General features: G+C 42.1%; 1 protein-coding gene across 8 annotated transcripts in view; it reads right to left on the minus strand.

Moving 5' to 3' along the window:
* CCDC85A (coiled-coil domain containing 85A) overlaps positions 1-22945 on the minus strand; it is a 67147-nt gene that overhangs the window by 36886 nt on the left and 7316 nt on the right. Inside the window, exon 3 of one of the 8 annotated variants that reach the window (XM_040059266.2) lies at positions 14951-16075. The exons of 4 other annotated variants lie outside the window; for them this stretch is intronic. In XM_040059266.2, the coding sequence (XP_039915200.1) occupies positions 16032-16075 (44 nt within the window). In that variant the 3' untranslated portion in view covers positions 14951-16031. 3 more of the 8 variants (XM_040059264.1, XM_040059268.2, XM_040059269.2) reach the window with 3 other exon arrangements.

Raw genomic sequence — 22945 nt, forward strand, 5'->3', positions numbered from 1 at the left:
AAAATCCTGCCATTGTTTTAAGTATGTCTAATCCATAAGGACAAAGCTTTAATGAGTTTCTAAATTTGTATCTTAAGAAGTAAAATAAAATAAAATTTTAAAAAAACCCCTGTGACCTAGAATTGGCTTCCAAGCATTGCTCATTGCTTCACTCTGCGGCGAGGTCTCAAGATGGGATTTCTCCCACATCCATGAGAAAGAGGCACAAAGCAGGAAAGTTTCCAGTGCTTCACAGATGGTTTTCATACCCCTCAGAAGACACCAAAGGGGCCATGCTCTGCACATCCCCTGTCACAGGGAAGTGCCACCTCACCTCTCTGCAGGTGTGTCTGGCAGCGTGACACCATTTCTACAGGAGAGACAGCAGTTTTAGTAAAGACAAGGAGTCCAACAACTGAGAGGTGGAGGAGGCCCCTGAGAAAAGCAAGAGATTTCTCAGCTCTCACTGTCCATCCCTTAGGTGGTTTAATAAAGGGCAGGATATTGAGCATGGCAAAATGAAAGAGATAAAATTCATAAGAACTCCTTGTGTTCCACAGTTTGTTTATAATTTGGCAGTTGTGTAATTTAAAAGAATTGAGCAGCACTTCCCATGGAGACTTTATCAGCCTGAGAGCAATATCATCCTTGCCTGTTACCTGGGGTTTATTACACTTCCAGCAAAATGACAGATGAAACACCAACCCTTCACCTGCTTCTAGTCAAGAATTTAAATTCCTTCAAATGACCCAAATCCATACCCTGCAGGAAGCTGCAAGGCAAAATCGTTCACTTGGTCTCTTTTAATTTTATTTTTCATTTCAATCTATTCACTTTGGTAAAACAAATTAAGGCTGATAAGCAGGTAGGGGAGTGGAAGACAAGTGAGTGTAAAAATAGATGAGGTTGTACATACTGCACCTCTGCCTTTACGGTCCTGCGGCCTCTTCCCTCTTAATCCTGGTGCATTTGTAGGAAGGAATGCCTTTGCTCTCATTCACAGACACTGGTGGAGGGCTCCTCCCTTCATATTGTATTTCTACTCGACCTTTCCCCTGACTGCTCAGTCACATTTTCACAGAGAGGCATGTGTGTATCTTTAGAATGCAATCTGTGTGGTGCTATGCCTGCACATCTAGCCCAAACAAATTTCTACTTGCAAATTCCCTAAATTATAACCATCCACTGCACTAAAATAAGCCACTGTTTAAAATCACAGAGTTCTCAGGGTGAGCTCACATGAGTGCAAGTCAAACCACGCACACAACCTGTAGCTACACTGCAAATGCAGGCAGGCTCTGCACAGAGGGATCCCCTCCAAATAAACACAGCTCTGTGCCTGATCTATTAACAAATTACAAACAACTGATGGGGCAGGACTTGAGAATGAAATGAAGCTTCAGTATAAAAGGGTAAAGACAGCTTTTAAATGGTCAACTCAAGTTGAAGTTGCAGCACACAGGAGTTGGACTGAGCTGCAGTCAGATTGCTCTGTCACTCATGAGCTCCTAATAGCCACATTTCAGTCTTTTTTCTATTATGAATTGCCTCCAAGTATGAAATTTTATTTCTGTGTTCAAACAACTTCATTTCTTTCATTGCTTTTGAATTTCCTGCTACTGCATTTCACAGAGCATCTCCATCTTCTAGAAATAAAATAAAGCTTCAATCTCTCTTTTGCAGATAAACTCTTTGTTTACATGTATTGTTTATGATTTCACTTTTCCCCCTGCCTCTTCTCAAAGATTAAAGTCTTTTATAGGTATCCCTCACCAATTAATTCTTTTTTTGTCCCTAAGGAGGAGACTTCCAGAGCTTCACTTATTATTAACAATGAAGCTTATACAAAACACATACATTTGTATTTAGGTTGTATTTAAGTTAATTGATATCAAATCCTAGTGGAATTGGACTAATTTATGATATTCAAGTAAGTTGACCTCAAATAAGTTTGTTTTGCTGTGGGATGCATCTTGAGTAAGTTTGTTTTCCCAGGCATGACTCACTTTTAAAGCAAACATCATCCTGAGTGCGGTTTTTCCTCTCAGAGACATTTGAATCCTTTGCTAAAAAGTGATAGAATGACAAATATTTGAGATCTCCTCTGGGGAAAACCTCTGGTCAATCACTGCTTTAACTGGGTTTTTCTTCCTGATGTCACTCACGCATTGGTTGTGATTTCTGTGGATGCTCCCTTTCTTCACTTTTAAATGTCACTCTATTTTCATGTCCCAACCATTTTTTAAAGGCAGACTTTCCCGGCTTGTAAAAGGGCATTTGAGAAGGCATAGCAGCAATATAACATTTTCAGCTCCGGTGTCAATTTAATCTCATCACTTGCCTGAAAGTTCTTTCATTCTCCCTGTTTTGGAACCTACAGACATATGACAGTAATTGTTTAGAAGCAGAAAGAAGTGACCTGAGCTGAGAGCAAGCTCAGGCAAATAACAGGCAGAATGTGAGGGTTTTCACTGGAGGTAACAGTTAAATATAGACCTAAAGCATCCTAAATATAATAGCAGCACTTTCCACAGTCATGCATGTGCTATAAATACCTGGGTTTCTGATGGCAGACTCCAGGTGAGGAGCAGGATTCCTCCCCAGCTGAAAATGCCAGTGCTTCCACCAGTGAAGCCCATAGGAGACAACAGCAGGAGCACACGGCAGCAAGGGACCAGCAGCTTCCACTCATCTGCAAGGTCAACACTTCAACACTTTGTTGACAGCAAAAAGCACTTTCTGGGTGAACTTGCAGGTATTTATTTCCCTGGTTGCTCTTACACCAGTTCAGCAAGAGCCCAGGGAACAAGGCTGGGGGCCTGCTCCTGCACTTAGTGAAGAGCAAAATGCACAGGGATGAAATTAGAGGAAAGGAGATTTAGTCTGCATAAACATGAAGGAATTTGCTTCCTTTTCCTTAATGAAATTATTCCAAAGTCATAGTAAGGATAACTTCACAGTCAGGGTTTATACAAGCCCACATACCTGGCAGACATATTTTCAGGTTCAAATGAAATGCAGAGCCACACAGACGCTCTTGTAAGTCAGAGATGTTCAACCCCGTGTGCATCACATCCTCACTTGTTTGAAGTTAACAAAACTGCTCTGCCACCCAAATCCCTACAGAGTCAAAGCTGCAGCTGAGAGAGGCTCAAGCAATACACCCAGCCCACTGGATGTAAAATCATGGATATCCTGTTTTAACTGATGTCTCTTTATGAGACTTCTCCTTTACCTTCCCAGAAAATATCAAAAAATGTGTTGTCTTTTGATACGCTTTAGTTTTAAGCCTTTAAGGAACAAAAGGGAAAATGAGTGTGGCTAATGTCTGAGCACAATAAAAATAACTGCTGGTAAAAATCCCTATAAAAGTGAAATACAGCTTATTCTGCTTGCAGCTTTACATGAAGCTTGCCTTTCTACCTAGAGCTTCAGCAAAGCACAGGAGACAGACTATTTATCAGAAAACCATCAAGCTGGTATTTCACATCAGGCTAAGAGATTCCAGCTGAGCTGTTTACTTGTAAATAAAACAACCCATGAAGTATGGTGCGGAGCTTGAATTCCTTCACTTGGAACCCCAAAGCTGAATGGTCAGACACAGAAGTTTTCCTCCACAGTTTAATTCATCTCATTTTTGAAGTTCTGCTGCACCTGGTAATCAGATCCACTGTGTAGAGCACAGCTGTAGCCAAATCCATATCATGAATTGCATAAAATACACTGGCTGAGCTTACCAGGTAAAATGGACTATTTTATTAAGCGGTAAAGTCAGGGTATGGAATGAAGATGGAAAAGAAAAACTTCGCATCACTGGGGTGGCCACTATCCAAATCTTTGCAGCTTTCAGAAGAGCTGCCATTATTTGATGCCATGTATGAAATGCCCTGAAGATATGAAAACTAAGACAAATTCTCCATCAGTCAGAAGCCCTTTGCATTATGCCATCTTAAATTAGTTAAGGGTTTGGCATCTCATCTCTTCCATTTTTACACTTATCTGGTGATTTGGAACACCCACACAAACTATTTCTCATTCCCTGTGGCTGCAGGGGGCTGCTTGCATGGAGTCACGTTCACAAGGTCCTTCTCTACTAAGGGAGAAGGAAAAAGAAAGGACGGATTTAGTTTCCACAGCTCTATGGTCAGGAGTAATTTTCTTCCCTCCTCATTACAGCATCTTTGCATTTGTTAAAATTCTTTCGGGGAGAAAAAAAGAAAGTGAAAGGAACAAGATGTATTAAGATTCATAAATAGCTAAACAAATATACAAAAAACCCCCTTTGTATTCCAGATGTTACTAAATCAGATTAAACCAGCTCCTGCAATCAAACCTCCCTCTAACTGAGGAAAAAGTGAAGAAATGGCTGAGAAAAGAACTGGCCTCAAGAAAAGCATCATCCTTTCCTTTTCACTGCAAAACTTTAAACGTATTCAGTCTCCCTTGATTTCATCAAGATGCTGCCTAGGCAAGTCAAAAGCGTCAGCACCAAGACTACTTGCACTGCAACATATTCCCGGCCGCTTCCCTGCTGCTCCGTCCCTGCTGACACGACATGGAGCGCATCACGGCAGCTCGGGATCAGGCTGTGGCACTCGGCGTGAGCCGCTGCAGCAGCGGCCGGGGTGCGGGACGGGCCGGTCCCTCCGCGGGAGGATGGCACTCCTGAGCACGGCGCTCCTCTCCCGCTCTGCCACGGAACGTGTTCCCAGGGCCTGCACACTCAGCACAACTCAAAGCAGCCCTGACAGGAATTCAGAGTTCTGCTACCTCTATTTTCCCTTCGAAATAGTTACTATTTATGTGTTCTATCAGACAAAACCACGCTCAGCACATCCCAGTGCTTCCTGCTTTTCGCCCCTTTTCTTGGCTCTGGTACAACATCTCCAAAACTTGACACCAAACCTGCTTATTGTTTTAACCACTCATTGCATTAAGTGTAAGGAATACTGCCTAGAAACTGTACAGTGCCCCTTTTCCCTGTCCTCCTGTCCTTCAGAGACCTCTCGTTCCTGCTGACACTGCCCACCTGCAAAACCTCAGCTGAGGGGAAGTATTTCAGTTTGCTTTCTCTAAGGAAAAGAATATTTAAAAAGCAAGAAAAAAACCCACACCATTAAAGAAACTGACTTACTCATTAGTCAGGCAAACATTTGGAGGGGTTTTTTTCATTCATGTGCAAGAGCTTCGTTCTTGTTCCCTCTGGATTAAAACCAAACCTTCCACCACAGCAACTACAGAGGGACTACAGACACTCACAGAGTTGCTTCAAATTTGTTCTGGATTTCCAGTATAAGACATTCATTTCTTCTCTATTTTTTTTTTTTTTTTTGCCTTTCAACCAGGAAAAGCTAAACTGAAGCATGCAGTGCAAAGTGGGCACATAATAACAAGTGCAATATATCCTCAGGGAGGAATCAAATCCAAACTCTGCTCTGGGACATGAGGCTAAAGCTTCTGCAAGTGTATCAGAATGAGAGAGAGAACTTTGTCAAGATTTAATGGAGATCACAAAGCTCAAGTCACCTGAATTTCCAGAACCAGAAGTTGGAATGATACCTGTGGCTTTAGGAAGTACAGTCAATCCCCTTTCACTGCTTTTAAAGGCATCTAAACTAGGGCTATGAATCCTTCAGTGTTTTCTATCCCAATGTTTTATTCTGTTTCAAGATCATCTCTCGTTCCTTGCTGACAACATTCAGCTTTTTAGAAGTTTTAATTCTACTAATTAATTATATTCCAAAAAGTAGCACTTTTGATGCATTTGCTGTTCTTGGTCAAAGATTGTTCTACTCTTTTTCCTACCTCAAGGAACAATTTTTGTTTGCTAAATATCATGGGCATGGGACACTGTACCAGCACTGAAACATACAGCATCTCTCTGACATTTAAAATGAGGCCCAGCCTGCCAACTGTTGGATCTGTCAAACCTCACACTTCCTGAAAAAAAGAATTTTGATCATCACCCATGAAGATTTTGATAGAGTGACCATGGGTTCCTCTCTCAAGTATAGTAACAAACTGCGGTGCCTCTTCTGACAGCACCCATAAGGGATTTTAAACTTCCAATGAGATTCAGAACTATGCTAATTTCCCCCATCACTCATAATAATAATAGAAAGGTTTATTATTTCTGTTGGCAGGAAAGTGAGGAGCACACCATGGAGACAGAAGAGAAACTGAAACAGCATTTGCAAAAGAAATCAGTAAAATGTGTTTTACCACTGAAAGCAAAGCCAAGGCTGAGTGGCGCTGAAAGTTCATTCCTTGAGCACCTGGAATGATAAGGCAGAATGCCACTAGGAGATGTGGGAAGCTTCTTTCAGAGGAACATCAAACAGTGCTCAATTTGCCCAGGCAGGAGCACAGAGTGCCAGCCCAGCCACATAAGGATCATTTCAGTGAGCAACAAAAAACCAACAGAGGTTTGGCTGCTGAAGAAGACAAATAAAAATACCTTTGACCTCGGATACATTTCTCCAATACAAAAAGATTTTTCCATAGCAGAAGTTTGATGACTTCAACTTCACATTCCAGACATCAATAATTTGAAAGCATTCTTCTATGCCTACCTTGAGCATAAAGCTTAGTCCTTGAAAACAAACCCATGTTTCCCACAACATCGTTCATTTTTCACAATTTTTCCAGAGGTGAAGTTTGAGTGCCAACAGCCCTTTAAGGAAACTCTCTCATAGCCACAGTTGTTTGTCAGACAGTCTGGCCAGATTTAGGAATGAAAATCCAAACATGGATCCTTCTGATGAATCCAAGATGACAGATGACAAAACAGGGAGATGTAGAAAGAATATGATGATTGATTTTTACCAAACAATATTCCCTGGATTATTGCACTGTGGGGGTTGATGTGTGTAATGGACAGAGTTGTGAGCAACTCCAAGTCTGAGGAGCAGAGTCACCTGATACTTATTTACTTAAAGACGAAGGCCAAAAATCTGGCTTATAGATCATAAAATTCTTTAGCACTGAAGTTTCTGAAGATGTGTAGGAAAGCATAAGGAAAACAGAATTTCCAAGAGAGAAAACAGGTCAGAGAAGGGAGGTTTTTCCCCAGAATGGGAATGATTCTTCTTGACATAGTCCTGCATCATTCCCACCCTCAGCAGGCATTTTTGATTATAATTAAATCTATTTTATCTACCAAACCACCAGAAGAATGGCAGGGACAAAGGGCAAAGAGATGATGTAAGGATGGTTGTGATAAAGAGAATAAATAGGTGCTGTGATGAGAGAAGAGAACATGAATCAGCTCCAGGACTCAAAAGAGACAGGGATACAGGGGCTTTGTTTTCTTGGAGCACACAGCACCACCACACAGCAGCTTCTGACAGAAAGTGAATGATAATTCCAGCACCAATGTTTGCACAGAGCCTTGGAAAAACTTTCAAGCTCTTGGTCTGTGGTATTTCAAAGAGCAAGTAGAAAGAATCTCAGCTTAATATTTCAACCTTTACCCTCACGGTATTTATGACTGACTCGAAAGATAATGGTTATTCCACCACAGGCACACCCATGTTCTTTCCAGAGGTTAAAAATCCAGGTAACAATCCAGACTGACCCTGCTCAGCTTCAGATGCTAAGAAGAGCCTTGCTTGCAAAAGTACAGCTTTTATTCTTTTAAATAAATAAAGGATTAAATGAAACATGGAGCCTTTGCTTTTGAGAGCTAAGACATCGCTGAGCCCTTGTGTCATCCTGTACCTGCACAGGAGCCTGAGCTTAAAGGAGAATTATGAAACAACCTCTCACAAAGCAAAGTCATCGGCTCACCTCAGCTCTGCAGGGCAAGGACCAAAATTGCTTAAGGACCTACAAAATTCCACCTAAGTCCAACATTTAGTTGCTGTGGAGCCTGTCAGAGCACATATCCTATGATGCCTAACCCCCTGGATTTCGGAAGTACAGCTGACGCTGATGGTCCCAGCAGCAGACACAAACAGCCCTGGAGGCCAATGCTGCCGAGCTGAGCTGCTCTTTGCTCTGGCAGGACTCTGGCTGAGCTGTTCACCTCTAGCGCCCATCAGAACAGGCTAGTACGTAAATGTGTATTTTTACAGAGCCTTTGAGTGCAAGGAATTCACTGGGGGAACAGCACAGGTCTTTTCAAATCCCCACACTGCAAGAGGCAAAGCCAAGGCTTGCTTGCATCAGAAGAACCCCCAAAATGACATGGGTGCTCGTGCTCCAGAGAGACAACCACAGCACATTTAATCACTTTCCTTTGCCTCTAACACACCTCTCCCGTCTCGTCTCCCACTGGCTGGATTCTTCTCTCAGTTTTCTAGTACTAATCCTCTGCCTGAGCAGGTTTTCCTCCCCAGAAGTTAAAGGGTAAAAGCAGCTACAAGACTGGGAGCTGAAATTCCCCTGGCTGAGCAGCCCTGCGGTTGGCATTTCCCTGTGAGTGGAGTCCCAGCGCCCGGGGCTCCAAACTGAGGGCTGTCAGCTGGGATCAGCCCAGGGGCTGCCACACGGAATGAAGGACCATGCATGGAGGGATCATCCATACAATGGAGCTTCACTCAATCCCCTGAGAGCTTTACAGGGTAAAACCAGTAATTTGATAAGAAACCAGAATAAAGTGACCTATAAACATCTTTTGCAGCATAAACTGATGCTACATTAGGTTTGTAAAACATCTCATGGGGAAGAGGGGGGTGTTATAAAATGTGCAACCTTAAGATTTCTCATAGTTAATTTTTGAGGGTTTTTTTTTTCTTCTTTTAAATTATGTTTAGCAATCATACAAGATTCCTGGGGGTAAAAACAATGAATAATCCACTCAAAATTAATTCTGCACATTGGTTCTACAGTTTTGAAGGTAATAAATCATCAATCACGAGCACAGGAACACAACATCTATTTCATGCACGAAGCAGCACTTTATCATGGTAAATTTAGCTGTGTCTCATTAAACTGACTGCAGTCTCTGGCCAGCCAGTAAAACCTGAATAGGTTTTCACATTATATTCCTCAGAGCTCAAAATAAATCACAAAGTTTCAGCCTCATGTATCTACGTGATCTTTAGAAAATGAATTAACTGTTGCCACTACTGAACAGCGTGGAGTTAGTCCAAGCAGCAAAATTTCAGGGAGAATCTTTTCTCAGCCTCCATAGCTCCACGACAATCATATTAGAGATTTAAAAGCTAATTTAGCCTCTATGCAGTGAAGTAGATTTTGTTTGTTTATTTGTGGTGGTTTTTGTTTGGGTTGGGGCTTTTTGGAGTGTCAGTGAATTAGTCAGTACCAAGAGAAAAGCACAGTCACAGACAAACGAGGTGGCACATCCCATTCCTCCAGAAATCAATGGCAATATTCCTGCAAGAGGATCAAACTGTGTATGATCAATTTCTCATTCAAATTCATTTCTTCTTCCCACTAAAAATGAAAGTCAAATCCCTCTGTCCCTTCTCCCTGTCATTTACTGGCCATACATTTTCATCTCTTAATGCTTGAAAAGATGTTCTGCTTGTGGCCAACCGTGCCAAGGTTTTATTCGAACCCCACCTGTTTCCCTCACTGCATTCCCACTGATTTTTCATACTTTAGTTATAGTGGGAAGCAAAGACTTAGGGAAGGCATTGACTATAAACATGAAACATATGTTCCCGTGAAAATAAAATCAAGATAATCATTGTGTGAATGGTTCTTTGCAGCAAGATAAATGTCCTCTCTCCAACATTCCATTTTTCATCAAAATGGGGTTGAACAGGCTGGGAACTTTGCTTTGGAACTACCCCTGTGATCTGCCAGTTTACAGCAACCCAAGTGTTGAAAGGTCAGTTGTTGCTCCTGGCAATCCTAATTCTTATTCCTGCTTCAAGGATCCCACTCCTGGCAGGAAAACAGGCTCAACAACCCTAGTTCAGTATTTCCTTGATTTTACTTCAAACCTCTCTCCTGCATGTGTAAGAAATAACTAGGCTGTAAATGTATATGGATTTTTCTTTTTTACATCTTTAGTGAATGGGGTGACTGAAAAAGCATATGATGCCCTTTTCATTCAAGATATTTAAACACCATATATCTCATGTTAGGATACGTTCAGTAAGTTATTTACCCTCAAGATTCTGGGCTTACCATTACACCATGTTTGCTCCTGTGATGCCCACAGGAGTAATTGCAACACAGCAGAACTTCATCCAAAGGTTCCACAATCCTATGCTTCACTCTCTCCACAATTTAACCACCATGTTTTTCCATCTAGTTCCTTTTTCCAGTGAAATGCTTTAAGAAATTCCTTGGTTTAAGAGAAAAAAAGCTCCATACCACACCCAAGATCACACAGTAATTGTGATTTTTAATTATCAGTGACTAAAATCTGCATTTCCTCAAGAAGAGCCATCATCCTACCATTATCTCTTTAGCAAATACTGCTGGCCCTCAGCTGTCAGAGTGATGTCAAAAGGAAACAGGCAAAGCCCAATTCCAATCTCCAGAAATGCAATCACAGATTGTCACACAGCCTGAGTGCAAGTCACATACAATTCTTTGAAGCACTAGGCAGAGCCTGGTGCCCAGCAAGGATGGCTCCCAGACTTCCACAATATTAATTTGTGGCAGAGAGCAGGGCTGATTTCCTGCCCTCAGTACAGTAATGGATTGGCAACACTTGTATTAATTCTGTTTTCTCCCTTATTGTGGTATCTCAGAGAGACTGTACATTTGAACACTGAGTTTATTTGTACAGCTACAGAACAAGCTCTATGTCATCCCCAGTGCACTTTTCCTGCACTGACTTATCCCTTGGATACAGACTTGGAATTTCCATCAAGAGCTTCACATCCAACCTGGAAGCTTGTACAGGAGCCTGGAGGGAATGGGGTGTGGTGACTGTGAATAAATGTAGCCCACAGCTATATATTTCCCTAAAAAGTACATATTAACTTACAGTGAAATTGGAAAAATAAAAACTCTCCCTGATAAACATTTTGACTCTTCACAAAGAGCCTGGCAGTGGGATGGATGGATGGAAGTTCTCAGGCAACTGTAAGTGATCATTCTCTGTTTTCAAACCAGAAAGGCAATTTCATATTAGCTTGTGCAATTAAAACCAAATCTATTTCTCTTCTGAGTAACCTTCCAGGAAAGCTTTCTATCCCACAGTACCTTTGATTCATGTTAAATTTATCAGAATTACCATCTAGACAAACTGAGAGATTAAAGGTACTTCAGGCTGTAGTTAGAAATAGTCCTAAGGCTAAAACTAAGCATTACAAATTCTTCAATAAAGCTGTCAAACCTTCTACCTTTGTAAGGCTATTTTGCTAAGTTCCTTAGCAATGCTGAAAACAAAACAAACAAACAAACAAACAAACTTCAAAACTCATGTTGGATCAGAAATTTGTAGTTTAACATGTTGGTTATATGATGCCTTCTACCTGTGTAACATAGGATTAAATTATTACTGAGCAATTCATGGCAGTGTCAGTAACTGAAGTTAATTCACTGCTTTTACTTTAATTAATCTGATCCCATAATAGGTATACAGAAGGATGCTCCTATTTGTGCAGCCAAGTGAGCATTTTCTAGTTAAATTAAGAGGAGACAAGTAGTCCCCTAAAGGAGCTGCTACCCTGTATGGCCACATATCAAATGAACCATCAGATTCTTACAGATTCACTTTACCTGGGATCTTTTTCCAAGCCCAAAGCAAAGGCACCTGTAGGAACTTCTCATAAGGGCCATAAACTTCAACCAGCTGCTAGGCAGGGACTAACAAGGAAAGCCAGGAGAAATTCCTAGATCCCTGTCTCATTCTGAATAATAAATCAGCCACTATCAAAAAGAAATCAAGGAAAAGAACTAGAACTGTGGGTTTTAATCTCACAATAGACTTTTAGTTGGTTTTCCAATGTAATTGCTTGCCCACCAGCAATAATAATCAAAGGACTCATAGTAACAACTTGCACAAATCACTAAGAATAATTTAGTAAAAGTGGATAGAAACAACATTTTGCTTTCTCCTTTTTTAATAGGAAAGCTCAGATTCAGCAGCAGAGTTCAAACACAGACTACTGACTGATACTGTGGTATCAGTCATTTGAAAAATTAAACACTACATAATGAAAGATTTCTGCCTTCTAGCACACAGGGGGTTAGAATCCTGCTTTGTGGAGAACTCTGGTAGAGAAGAGGCCACCCAAAAGAAATTCACTTTTGTAAGACTATCAGCTGCCAGGACTGCCAAAGTTCCATTCCCACTCATGAGGAAAGACTGGCAGGATCTCAGAGATGCTACAGAAACATGAATCCTGAGCAGCCTCTAGGAGCTGGTGAGGACCAGCAGCACCACGATGGTCACTGACAAATGTCCTGTTTTCCACCTGCCAGCAGAATGAGGTGGCCAGGAGACCAAACTGATACCGGTGACTGACTGAAAAACTACAGTCATTAATAAAACCCTTCAGCTGTATTCAGCACCCACAAACAAGTGATATGTAAGTGATCATTACCTACAGCTTTTCCTACCATTTCAAACTTTGAAATGCTGGAGCTCTGGTTATCCTGTAATCTAATTCTACTCTCCCATACCTTCATTTTCGGGACTGTTCAAAAACAGGGCAAATTCAACAAAATCCAACTTTGAGTAACTGGATTATGACATTTTCCCTTGCCCGGAGTCCTTCTAACATTTTTGTTTTTTCAGCTTTACAACCGATGCACTCTTAGGTATAACTCTGAATCTGTCTGACCTCATCCACTTTCTTCTTCTCAAAAAAAACCCCAGAAACTATTTTCTGAGCAGCTCTATTGTCTGCACTCAGCAGGGTGCAACTCCAAACCTCCAGCATCAAACACAGCCAACTCTCATTACAGCTACAAAAGCTACCTCCACATCTGAGTGATGTTTCCCTAGAGATGGCAATCAGTCCTGAGCCCAGTTGTAGGAGAAAGGAGATCCTGATCAGTCCATCCTTCTCCTGCCTTTCCGCTTCCAGCAATTGTGCGTTTGCTGCTCCATCTGTGATCCCGTAGGGGGAGAGAGCTCTGCCTCCCAGGCATGACCGGGCCAGCTTCTCTCCTGGAGATGCATCATCCCTGCAGCATTTTCCAAGGTAGCTGGCTTGTGAAGAGCTCCAGCCTTGGCTCAGCATGTTCAAGGCAGCAGAGAGGGAGCCTGGCACAATGACCCTGGAATGCATTTCCCACTGCTGTGTTTCAGATCTGCATCATTCCCGAGATATGTATCTTTATACATTTCTAAATACATTTATTTAACAGGCCAATTAGCCTCTCACTAATCATCTCTCATGCTGGGTAAGAGTCTAGCAATGTAGACAAAAATATACAGAATATTCCTGTTATTCCACTCCTCTGACTCTCCCAGCTATGCCACACTCAGGAACACTTCCAGTCTCCCTTCATTGTATATAGATGAATGTGCTGCTGGTTTACATTTTTTAACGCATGCTCCTGAATCAAGCTTCCCATGGCTCAGGCAGAAAGAACACTATCACTTGGGAAGTGTGTTCACCAGACTGAACACAAACAGAGACATAACCAGCTCCCATGTGAGGATTCTGGACACTGTATTACAGCATTCCATGTTTACTGACTGCCAGTGAGAGCCCAAGAGTTCAGTTTAAAAATAAAATTACTGCTTTGACCCTTTCAAAATACCTGGGATGTTTTGATAAACTATTTTATTTTCCTTATACTATTATCACTACCTCTTACTACTGTCTTTGAATTTCTAACTACTTACTGCACATTTTTTTAATTCATGGTTCAGAGTCTAATTTCTTGACCCACCTGCATTAAAAGCTTGCAATTATAAAAATGTGATAATCCCATCAAGTAGCTATAAAACCAGTTCAATACAGTAAGAATGTTTTTACAGGGGAAAATTATATGGCTCTGCAGAAAATTTTACAAGCAAAGATATTTAGACAAGTGCTACCTCAGAAGTAGCACCATATGTTCCTGTACTTCAGCATGAAAGACAAAATGTCTGCAAAATGAAAAGCAATGAATTTTTTCCAAAAGTTACTGCCACGAGAATTTAAAAATATACACTTACTTCAAGTACCAAATAATCAGAGCAATCGAATTAGGAAAGAGATAATTAAAAGAGTAGCAGGCTGCTAAATCATGCTCAGGACACGCAACCTGGTGTTTGCTCTGGTTTGTAATTAAGATGAAAATAGTAGCAGTACTAATATCTCCTTAATCTCTGCCCAGGTCTGAAACATTAGACTGCACTCAGAGCACATTTCAGCTGAGAAGGGCCATTAAGGATTGGCTGCCTGGCACGGCAGGAAGCTGCTGTAATTGCAGGAACTTTGCGCTCCCGAGCAGGATTGTTGCTGCAGTCCTGTCAGCGCATCTCCCCGGCCGGGAATGTCTGGGCTGTCATCCCAGGATGTCAAATCCCGGCTCCCCACGGCGTGCACAGCACTGGGGAGCTCTGCAGCCTGCACCGAACCCTGAACGCGGCCATTCACAAACCCTTCTCGAACTGACCCTGCTGCAGTGACTTTGCCCAGGAAAGCTCCAGCTTTTGGCAGGCAGGGAGAACCTTTCCCCAGTGTTCCCTTGAGCACAGCCCCGGCTTCACATGACTTTAAGCAAACATTTCAGCCCGCAGTGTTTGACAGAGAGCAGCACCTACCTGCTTGAACGGAGTATGCTGGCACCCAGCCAGAACAGCTCCAAATCCCTGAGTTCCTCCCTTCCACATCTGCCAACTCACAGATGTTCAGCCTGAGCCTCGCCATGGAGATTTATATCTGCTAAGCACCACTTCCCCCCCTCCCTGGCACTGTCACAACATGCCACACTGTTGATGGATGCTGAGGGCCAGATGACCATCTTGTCAAAATACTCTGTTCTCTCTTTTTTTAAGCTCAAGAATGTTCATTTTCAAATTTTATTCTGATGGAAGATGAATGCTCCTTTGGATTGTACCAAATCAGCAGCAGAGAGCTGACCATGCCTCTGGTTGGTACCAGCGACTTCAGTTCCCAAATCAAGACAACTACAGCTACACAACTACTTTGCAACAGTAAAAACAGGTCAGGAGACACAGGACAGAAAACAGAGCTTCCTCTAGTAAAGCCATTACAGCCCTTGGGGTGTGGGGATCCATTGCAAATCACTGTGTGCCAGGACACCTTTAAGCAGCCCTGTAAATGTAAAACGTACATTAACAGCTTCTAACTGGACTGCTGCACACACAAAAGACAATTAAAAATAGCTTTGTTTCCCACTAGGCAATTCAGGAAGGAAGGAAACATTGTCTTAAAAGTTGATTTTGAAAGGAAACACATGGAAAATGTTTGCCTTGAGCTGATTGTTCATAAAGGTGTTTTCTAGGCATGTGAGTGACTTCAGCCCCAGTTTTTACACCGTGCTGAAAACAGGCTAAGAATAAAGCTGTTAGAAAACCGGCATTATGCGATGGAATAATCAGCAGCAAAACCTCAGGAAATCTGCATTAGTTGGTGGCTGATTAATCCTGTCTTGTCTTTTGTTTAGCTCATGGTTCTTAATACACAGGTGATGATGACAGTATTTGTGTGGCTGGTAAATCGTTTCCAGAAGTATTGATAAGAGCTGCAAGTGGGAACCAGGCACTACTGGCAAGTGCAAGCATTTGCTCAGGGTAACAGCACACCCACAGCTCTTTACACACATCAAGGTCTCACCCTCATGAAGACATTTTTCCTGACTGGGCTGCAACCAGGGGTGTGTTCACACACGTAAATCGATGTTCCACACATCGATGCTACCCCAGCCCACACATATAGCAGCTTTCCAGGGCCAGATCTCCATGAGTTAATCCAGCCAAGCTCTCTGGGAAGAGCTGCTTTCTCTCAGTCACACCAGACTGGTGCCAAACCCTCAGTAGGCTCAAACTCCAGCGTTACAAGTTGGAGCAATGACAGGACTTTCCAATGGCTTTCTGCAGCCTGCAAGGGAACAAAGGAAAACAGCAACATCCTCCTCTCCCCTAGGTACCCCAGTCCTACCTCTGGAGTCACAGACTTGCTCTGCACTTTTTAGAAGCTCACAGGACACCAGGGAACTCAGAAAGCTTCTGCAACATGAACCAGAGCAGTTGTTTTTGGGCCTGAAAAGGACAGACATACTACAAAAGTCACTTCCAGAAGAGGCATAAATGTTGTTGATCTGATGACCAATATGTTACAGATTTTCAGCGTTTCCCTCTCATGATGAATTCAGCACATAACTCAAGGTTGTGGGTTCAATCTCCATACAAGCCATTTACTAGAGCTGCGCTCGATGATCTTTGTGGGTCCCTTCCAACTCAGAAGAAGCTTTGAATCTGTGAAAATAGATATCACTGAACATTTATTTTGCTAGCTTTCAGATCTGACAAATACTTAGGTTTGGGCTTTTCAGCATTTGGCTTTGTGTTCAGAGGGAGAAGTTTGCTGCGCAACACATATACAAGTTCACAAAACCAGAGCAAAACAGGATGCAAGGTCTGATTACACCCACATCTCCCCAAAATCCCACAACTCCACAATCAGCCTCTAGCCCAGCTGATTGGTTTGCTATCAGGGCACACCTTTCATGGTGTGGAGAATAAACACAGATGGAGCTGCACATGGACAGATCCACAGGTGACAAGCCAGCATCATGCCAAGCCAATCTCATCCACCCCTCCTTCTCCACAGATCTGAGCTGCCTCAAGCCCTCAGTTAGAAGATGAATCCTGAATTTAGGTTGCTGAAGGGATGGTGTTCAGAAACAGAACTGTACCTGAAATCTGTAGGGCAAAGAGCCACTTCTGATTTACAACATTAAAACAGAAATCTGTATTTGCTGAAATTTATCTCTATTTTTGCAACAGATGCCTCCAGGTGTGGCCAAACTGAAACTGTGCACTGCTGATGACACTTCTAGAGCAGTGAAGAAACTCTCCCAAAGAACCCTTCCCACTGTGTTTCCACAGGTATGATGGGACACAAATTTGGCACTTGGGCCTCATTTTAGTAGTGCCATGAGCTGAGATGCAAACCAAGCAGCTGCTTCAGGCAGCAGTCAACTCTCCTGACACCTGATGGGCAAAGGCACAGACCAGCAAGCCTCATTGTTTGGCAAGAAAACGTTCCTGCTTCCCTGGGGAACAGCATTTCCTAACAAACAAAATGCAAACACTACCTGGATTTTTCTCATTCCAGGGAGTAAAAACTTACTAATAACTTTTATCTTTCACTATAGATTCTTTTCCAAGATTTTCCAGAGCCTCTTTGCTTCCTGTGCGTCATGATGTGTTTCTGAGCAGCACTACATGAACAAATAAATCAAAATCTAACAAAACAGGGGAGGTATTAGAAGCACTTAAGCATTCGAGAACAAGCATCACCTGACTATCTTTGTAGTCAAGATCGTGTTTCCCCTGCAACAAGGGCAAGGAATATCCAGAAATCTTACATTAGGTTTAAGTGACATGCAGGATTAATATCTAACATCGACTGACTGAAAAATACACATGCTAAGTGCAGCTCTACTAAGCACAAAGCAGACACAGCTAAGGTTGCTACATTTAAAATATAGATCTTTTCAGTGATAAATTCAACAGTATTTTTCTCTCAACACCAACAGAAATTGTTTCTCATTCAAACAATCTTCACCAATCCTTCAAATACCCATTTTCAAAAGCAACACTGGAATCAACACTCATTTTTTTTAGTTAAAAAAAAATAAAATAAAAGCACATGACACAGGAAAGATGGAATAGAATATGTTGCCCAGGAAACTGACTCCTGTGCGTGAAGGACACATTTCCAGGTGGCAGTTGATAAGTAAATACACTTTAATTTGCATTACCGTAGAGTTATCATGAAAGTGGATCATGCAAGTCCTTTTTTGCTACACCTCCTTTTCGAGTTCCCCAGCCAGGGATTCCATGGATACAACTGGATGCATTTGCAGTATTTGTGATCAATATAAGGAGTGAGCAATGTCCAACTCATTCTTGACAAATCTAGGATGATGGAGTGACTTGTCAGCTTATAACTCTGGGATCCATGCTGACAAGACAGTCTGACCAGTCACTTCCATGCTGTTGGCCAATCCAGCAATTCAGGCTGAATGTAACATCCCAGTAAACTCAAGAGTTAAAGAAAAACCCTTCCCATTTGATTACATTCATGGAGAAGTTAAACACATAAATCCCAATGCCCTCATGCTGAAATTAGGATTTTTTTTTAAAACAAAAACTCAAGATCTTTTGTCCTCATAGTTCTCCAAAATATTTGCATGCGCTATGGTTTCAAGTGGTCACAATGTAGCATTCAGCAGTATGGACAGGAGTGTAGGCCAGGCATCAAGTCCCAACAACCGGAATGAATGAATGAAAAGAGTTCTTAGCACCTATACCTGGAGAAGACATAGATTTGGCATCTTTTGCTGTTCAGTTAATACTCAAGAGCCTTTAGTCTTGATGGCTGGAGAGCTGGTTAGGAAAAAATTCATTGCTGGAATGCTTTCTTGTCATGTTTTCTTTATGGACTTAGTGACACTGAAAAAACCTAAAATTCAAAATTTAACTTCAGGTTACATACATTTCTAAAATGGACCCAAGTAAACAAGATGAATGACAGTGACAGGACAAGTGACTTCATTCAAAGCACTGCATGAGCAGGGATATTTAAGCATCTTGTTCTGTCTGGGCAGCCCCTTTCAGTGCAAGTCAGGCGCCAACAAGGAGTGAAGTGCTCAAATCCTTGGAAGGATCTGAGGCAATTTGCCGGTTCTGCCTCACAGCATTCATGTATTTGTGCTTGATATATTCATCTGCCTCCAGTGGAATGTTCTTTTTGTTTCTCATAATCCAACACTATTTTTAGAGGCTTATCTTAATGTCCTCAGCAATGTTTGCAGACCACAAAAGCCATAAAATGGATTTTGAACATCATTAAAGTTTGTTCACTCTAAACCAAAAACAGATTCAGGAGCCAAGAGGGGATGTGGGTCAGGAATCAATGCTTTTCTCCAGGCTTATCTGCACTTGGCCTAAATGGAAGCTTATCAGGGAGTGATGAATCAGCCTTGTACCCTTTGTAGAAAGCACTGATATTTTTCTTTGAATCCAAGACACAGGTACAGGCTCCACAATGGATCATGGCAAATTTTCACAGCTCGCAGGAGCTTAAAGAGATGCAGTGAAAGAAATCTAGTGAGTTTTGAGGTCAAACATTTGAAGGAGCTATCTCACTACTGATCAGATTAGAGATGTTTAATATTACAGGCATAAAGGCTCTGGAATAATTTGTGTAACCTTGAAGAAGTTCCAAATTGGAGACCTTTAGGAGACATTCCATATTGTTGCTTACCACAGGGCTCACTGGACTTTTTCAGCTATGACACATCTTTTACTCTTGACAGTGCTTGAACACTGCCGTTTCACTGGTCCAAATAAACACTTAATTTATTATATGGACTTTCACAAACCAGTTAAGTTCACATGAATCATGTTCAAATAAAATATAAAATAAAAACTGAAGTGTAGAAGAAGCATGTCCTTGCTGAACTACACTGGTCCAGAGCTGCAGGCTTCTTCACTTCCCATGAATGTTACAGAAATACTGCAAATATGCCCAAATTTTTATAGCAAAAATGATGAGTAGAACTAAGACTATTTGTTATTCACAGCCTTCACAGAACTGTTCATCTTTTAAGACAGCCTCGCTCAAGACAGCAGCTTTCCCATTCACAATCAATAAATTTGCACACACTTCCATGCTGCATACCAAATGCTCATGGACACATTTCAGATCACAATCCCGACCCTCCTCTGTGTGCTTTGAGGAATTAAAAGCACTTAAAAAATAAATTTACAAGCCCACTAAATATGCACAGAGTAATATCATTATTGCTTATTTTTTTAAAGACAACTTTAGTTTATGCCCTTCATCCCCATGTCATATTTGTATAACTCATTCCCTCTCAGATTATTATACTGCTTTCTGCATTAAGCAAAATTCAAAGCTGTGTTTCAGTCCTAGCTGATTCTCTTCACAGAGACCACCCTTTAACCAGTGAAGAAGCACAAGCAGACAAGATTTACATCAAGATCATAACTTGAAGACAATTCTCAGTGCTCCCTCAGTAACTATATATCTCTGGACATGACAATATGACCCAAGATAAGCTGTGCTACAGTTTACTAATTAAGACATAACTTACTAGCACAGAAGCCAATGAATTTTCATTGCCAGAGTAATTTTCTTATGTACACAAGGCTTTATAATACCTCATTAAATACCCTATAATTTGGAATGCCTCGCTGTCGCTTACTCCTGTCAACATCCCTGCGCTTTGTGTGTGTGGCAGTACAAAATCTGAACCCCACAATACACTGCCTGGCACACTCTTCCCTAACTCTTAACACAGCTCCAACCCCTGCACAACTCTCCATTGTTAAATTCATGATAAAATTAAAAAAAAATAAATTAAAAGGTGAACAGAAGAGACAGGACATTCTGACTAGCACACTACAAGGCTGAACGTCTTAAACAAGCAGCACTCACTAGAAATTATTGTAATATACTGACCCCATTGCAAGTGCTATAGTTCAGAGAATTTTACAATTTAATCACTAATATTTCTAACCCCATATTTTACTGTTCTAAACTCACAACACTAACTCCAAAAGCTGTGTGAAGAACTGATACACGACATTCTGAGCCCAGGTTAAAGGTACTCTCTCTAGGCAAGGATTCAGATAAGGTTTTAATGTGAGGATTTGCCATTCTGGCACTGAGAAAAATAAAGTAACACACAAATGTGCCCACTAATTTCAGGCAGACAGCACTAACAGCTGTGCAAACTCCTCATAAGCTCCCTGAGGTAGAGGCAAATGGCTCACACCTCGACCCAATCGCCATGAAAAAGAAATAAGCTTCTCTAAAGTTTCCCGTACGCACCAAAACAAACTCACTACTCAGAAAATACGTTGTTTCCTAAAAATGCCCAATGAAATAAAGAAAGCAGGTGAAAGATCAGTATGCCAGCCCCATCCCAGGTGTACGGGTACGACAGTCAGGGGATGGCAGCCGGCGCTGTCTTGCAGGGTGTTTGTGGGGACTGTGGTTGATCAGCAGCTCTCCCCTCCTGAAGCTCCGGGGGCAAGCGTCAGGGAAGTTCCAGCAGCCACTCCCAACACGAGAGATGGCCACACGGCTCCTCCTCTCCGTTCGCCCCCACGCCGGGTTAAACGCTCCGGAGAGACGGGCCCTGCTCACGGGGCACCAGGGGCTTTCCCACTGCACGGGGCTTTGCTGTGGGAGCTGTGGGACCTGTTCCCAAATGCCTGGCAGCACCGACTCCCTCCCACCTCATTAATACCCCACTCACGGACTAACCGGGACCTTGCTGCCAGAGAGTCGAGGTACGCTGGAGACGGCTTAAAGGTAATGTCTCTATTCCCTACTCTGCCTCGCGTCCATCAAAGAACGGCCGAATCAGCATTAAGGCCTAACTGCAAAACAGAGTTGCCTGTGAAGCGGGATGTGCAGCCTGAGGGAGAAACTGAAAGACATAAAACTTGGAAGCAGCAGAAGGTGCTGGGGTGTTCTCAGTCTTGCAGCAGGGGGGCTGTGCAGCCAAATCCCCCGGCACGTCCCGCTGCAGGCAGCAGCGCCACAGCACCGAACAGCAAACCCTGTCCCCAGCACCTGTCCGCCACTTGGATCAGCCTCTGACCTGCGCAGGAATCGGTGCTGAAAGGCCAGACAACCGTGTGATACCAGGCCATTTCCATAGGGAGAGGCATCGCTCTGCCATTAACATATCAAGAGTTTCGCCGGAAGGATAATCCACTGCACGCTAAAACATTCAAATCAAAAGTTTTGTCAGTGAAGTTAAGGACATTGTAATTGTCTTTAAATGTAATCCTTAAATGACATGGAATTGTAACCCTCACCCAAAAGTCCAACAGCATGGGTTTCTAGTAGGTTCGTGGTTTTGATACTACAAAACACATTTTCAACGTGATAACTCACTCCACAAAAAAACAGAGTTGGGTAATAAATGCAGCATGCTGTCATCACATCCATATTCACATCTCATGCCCCAGCTCTCTTACAGTGTGTGTAACAGCTAGAACCAATTTACAAGTTTGACATCAAACCTACAGAGTTCAGATGAAAGACTCTGATTGAAAAAGCTTCAGAGTTCCACACTTCAAAATTAAATACCTGAAATAAACATGACATCGCTTCATACTGTCAAGGAAAAAATTCTACTGATCTTTGTAGCCTTTGGTAACACTCCGAAAAGTAAGAAATGCTGCCACAGGCTCCCAGATGTGCAGTCGTAGGTGACACCAGGACAGGTCAAATCACACGCAGAGTGCTGTGCAGTGCCATTAATAACAGGCAGATTATTTGCATTTCAGCTTTAAGAAACATAATTTGTAAGCAAACATACATGGAAACATGACTTCACCCCACTCTTCAGCCAGCAAAGGGGAGCTGTTTGCACAGAGAGGATATCAGACAACTCAGTAACATTGTGCATTTTTTTCTCTTTGGAGTCACACTGCAGTTCCCCTTTTCACTCAGTGCAGCATTTTCTAATTTAATTTTCCTTCTCACAAGTGCATTTATAAGAGAAAGTGTCCAAAATTTATGCTGAGTCTCTGTTTAGCCTACAAACACCTTTGCTCAAGGAGAGGTGATGCTGCATTTGTTCTGTAAGAGCCCTCACACCTCCAGCAGTACAGGAGGTGTTAGTCAGCAGTTTGGCTTCTCTTCATTAATAACCTCAGCAGGAAGCAAGAAGCACACATGAAAGCCTTTAGATACCTTCCTTTCACACAAAAGTCAAAGCTCAGAGTAAAACAAAGGACTTCTTAAAATAGGAAGTTGAAAATAAATCACTTGGATTAAAAAAAACAACACTTAGACTGCAAATGCGGAAAGCGGATCAATTTATGGAGGCACTTTTACACCCCAGATATCTGTGT

The sequence above is a fragment of the Hirundo rustica genome, chromosome 3 (assembly GCF_015227805.2).
Source record: "Hirundo rustica isolate bHirRus1 chromosome 3, bHirRus1.pri.v3, whole genome shotgun sequence".
NCBI lineage: Eukaryota > Metazoa > Chordata > Aves > Passeriformes > Hirundinidae > Hirundo > Hirundo rustica.